Source organism: Ranitomeya imitator, chromosome 2 (genome assembly GCF_032444005.1).
Source record: "Ranitomeya imitator isolate aRanImi1 chromosome 2, aRanImi1.pri, whole genome shotgun sequence".
Taxonomy (NCBI): domain Eukaryota; kingdom Metazoa; phylum Chordata; class Amphibia; order Anura; family Dendrobatidae; genus Ranitomeya; species Ranitomeya imitator.
The window spans coordinates 403,430,082-403,432,688 of NC_091283.1; the positions used below are offsets into that span (position 1 = coordinate 403,430,082).

At 42.1% G+C, this 2,607-nt stretch overlaps 1 protein-coding gene across 1 annotated transcript; it reads right to left on the bottom strand.

Annotated features, from left to right (window-relative positions):
• Window positions 1–219: 219 nt before the first annotated feature.
• LOC138664182 (E3 ubiquitin/ISG15 ligase TRIM25-like) lies at window positions 220–2,271 on the bottom strand. The gene has a single exon (XM_069750658.1). It carries the CDS (start codon window positions 2,233–2,235, stop codon window positions 664–666), a length of 1,572 nt encoding a protein of 523 aa, XP_069606759.1. The 5' UTR covers window positions 2,236–2,271; the 3' UTR covers window positions 220–663.
• Between the last annotated feature and the right edge of the window lie 336 nt (window positions 2,272–2,607).

The window sequence follows — 2,607 nt, forward strand, 5'->3', positions numbered from 1 at the left end:
ATACTAAACATCCACTAAAATGATTGATCAGATATCCTAAGAGGAGCCATGAAATAAACTTTCTAGAAACAGCACCACTCTAGCCCGTGGGCCGGGACTGGTATTGCAGTTGGATATTAATTCATAGTTAAACTGGAATAACAGAGATAACTTATGGGCAAAAGTGGTGTCTTCTCTAGAGAGGAACAAAAAACATATATTATATTCCTACACAAACCCTTTAGAGAAATTCTCCAGTTTAATGCTACCAGTTTGGGAAGAAATCCAAAATTCTGAAAACATACGGTAATCATCTTCTAAAATAATAAACAGCACAGAGACATATTAAACGATTAATGTTCTCATGTTCGTCTCTTCACATTTCAGCAGCTATATTGATATATCATCTGCACAATGATGAATATAAAAAAAAAACTGCAAACACAAAATAGGCTTTAAAAAAAAAGTGAAAATAAAAACAAAAAAAACGCAAACAGATTCATGCACAAATGTAGCTGACAAGACAATTTTCAGCCCCATTTCTTCTTAATATCTGGTGGGAGTAATAACTTTGCAAGAGTTCGAGACCCTTGACATAATGTCCATTAGATTTTTCTTGAGGAGCTGAGATTTTTGGATGGCACACCATGCTGGTAACCTGGACAGACAGAGTAATAACTCCCTTCAAGCGATTCGAACCCAACCATTGCAGACATAGAAGGCAGCATGAAGCGGCTCCTTGAATTTGGTGGTGAAAACATGTAAGAGTCTGATGGGGTCATTTAGTTCGTAGAATGATAGTTGTCCAGCCTCGTAATCCAGATACAGTCGAAATTGGTTATTTGGGTTTTTTTGCTCGATCAGGACTTCTCTGTCGTTGTGCGCCACTGAATACTGGTTACTATTGTGGTACTTTGACAGACACCAGGACTTGTTGTTGCTACCTATTTCGGCCATATCTCCTGACTTGGGCATGCTGACGTAGCAAACACCTAAACTCCATGTCCCCGATTTACTGGTTTCTACGTCCCAAAAATGTCGTCCTGATGAAAACAGGCTTCTGCTTAAGACCTGACAACGTTCTAAATGCTTCTGCTGTCCTGGTCGTACCTGTTTTATTTGTGACCATGAGGCCATTTTTAAATCATCTGAGATATCCACGTTGACCCCAGCTCTTCTTGTGTCCAGTAGTAAGTCGGTTTCTTCATGAGTAAAAATGTTCTTCTTGGCATACGTTATTACCTCAGTAAACCCTTTGTACAACATCTCCGAAATCACAACTGCATCCAGACTATCCGCAGCATGGAGAGCTTTACTCTCCACCAATGTGGCTTCCCCTTGGGCAACAAAAAGGTCCCCTTGGCTCGACAGAGGTTCTTGCAAAATTGACCATGGATTAGTCATATTACACAGTTCTTCGAGGTGGCTTATCTTGCTGTGTATTTCATCCTTTTTTATTTCCATTTCACGAATTAGGTCAGAAATGAGTGAAACATGACCGTCCTGTCTGGAGAGATGAGTCAAGACTTTTGTCTCCAGGTTGTCCAGCATGCTTCTGATGCTTCTGAACAAGGCAGTGACTTTTTCCATTTCTCCTGTTGTTGTCGCGTGTGACTCATTTTGCTGTTCCTTTAAGCTTTGAAGCTTTTCCTCCATTTTTAATTTCCTTTGGAACAGTTTTTTCCGAAGATTTCGCACTTTATTCTTTTTCTTCTTGGTGGCCTCATTTAGTTGCTCCACTGGATGTCCAATATGATCTCCAGCTAGACGACAGAGGAGACAGATACAGGTGGCATCCTTAGGGCAGTAGTATTGAAGGACCTTATCATGGATGGGGCATCTTTTGCTCTCCTTGAACACGATGGGATTGGTTAAGAAGTGTTCCTCTGACTTGCTGTGGACTTTCAAGTGACTGTCACACAATGAAGCTTCACAGTGCAGACAGCACTTCACGGCAGGTATTGAGGCATGAATACAGTAAGTACAGAACAATCCAGCACCCACCTGCTCCAACTGGGTAGGCAAGAATCCCTCTGCAGTGTTAGATGGAGTCACATTTTGGGGCAGGGTAGGATTCTCCTCCAACACTGCTTTGCAGCTAGGACAGGTAAAATCTTCAGAACCCTCAAGGTTTTCCAGTTCCATCTCTGTGCACTTACGACAAAAGATATGTCCACATCTCAGCGGCACAGGATCTTCATGAATGTTCAGACAAATTGAACAGAGAAGCTCGTCTCCAAATTCTGCGCACGCCATAGCTGATGAGGAGAAATGAAACTTCAATCCAGGAAGTGGGAGTTTTTCAAAGGGAGAAAAAACTCTTCCTGTCACGAGAGCCAATGTCTACGCTACTCGTCTTCTGCTCTTTGTACTGCACTCAATAAATTGCAGCCAAAGCTCAGAAAGGGAGGGAGGACTGGTTGTGAGACATTCCTCCAGTGTTCAGAACTTAAAGGGGTTGTCTGGGCTTTCTGTATAATTTATGGATCTGGGGGTTGGACAACCTCTTTAAGGTGGTCAAAAGACATTAGATAAGTTTGCCGAATTTAGAGGGAAGAGCTAACCATCTGATCTATATGATGGTGTCCAGAGGAAAGACTCACTACCCTGGGTTTTGGTTTAGCACCG

Excerpts from the sequence above, each read along its gene's own strand:
- LOC138664182 (XM_069750658.1), bottom strand. The coding sequence starts at position 2,235 with ATGGCGTGCGCAGAATTTGGAGACGAGCTTCTCTGTTCAATTTGTCTG.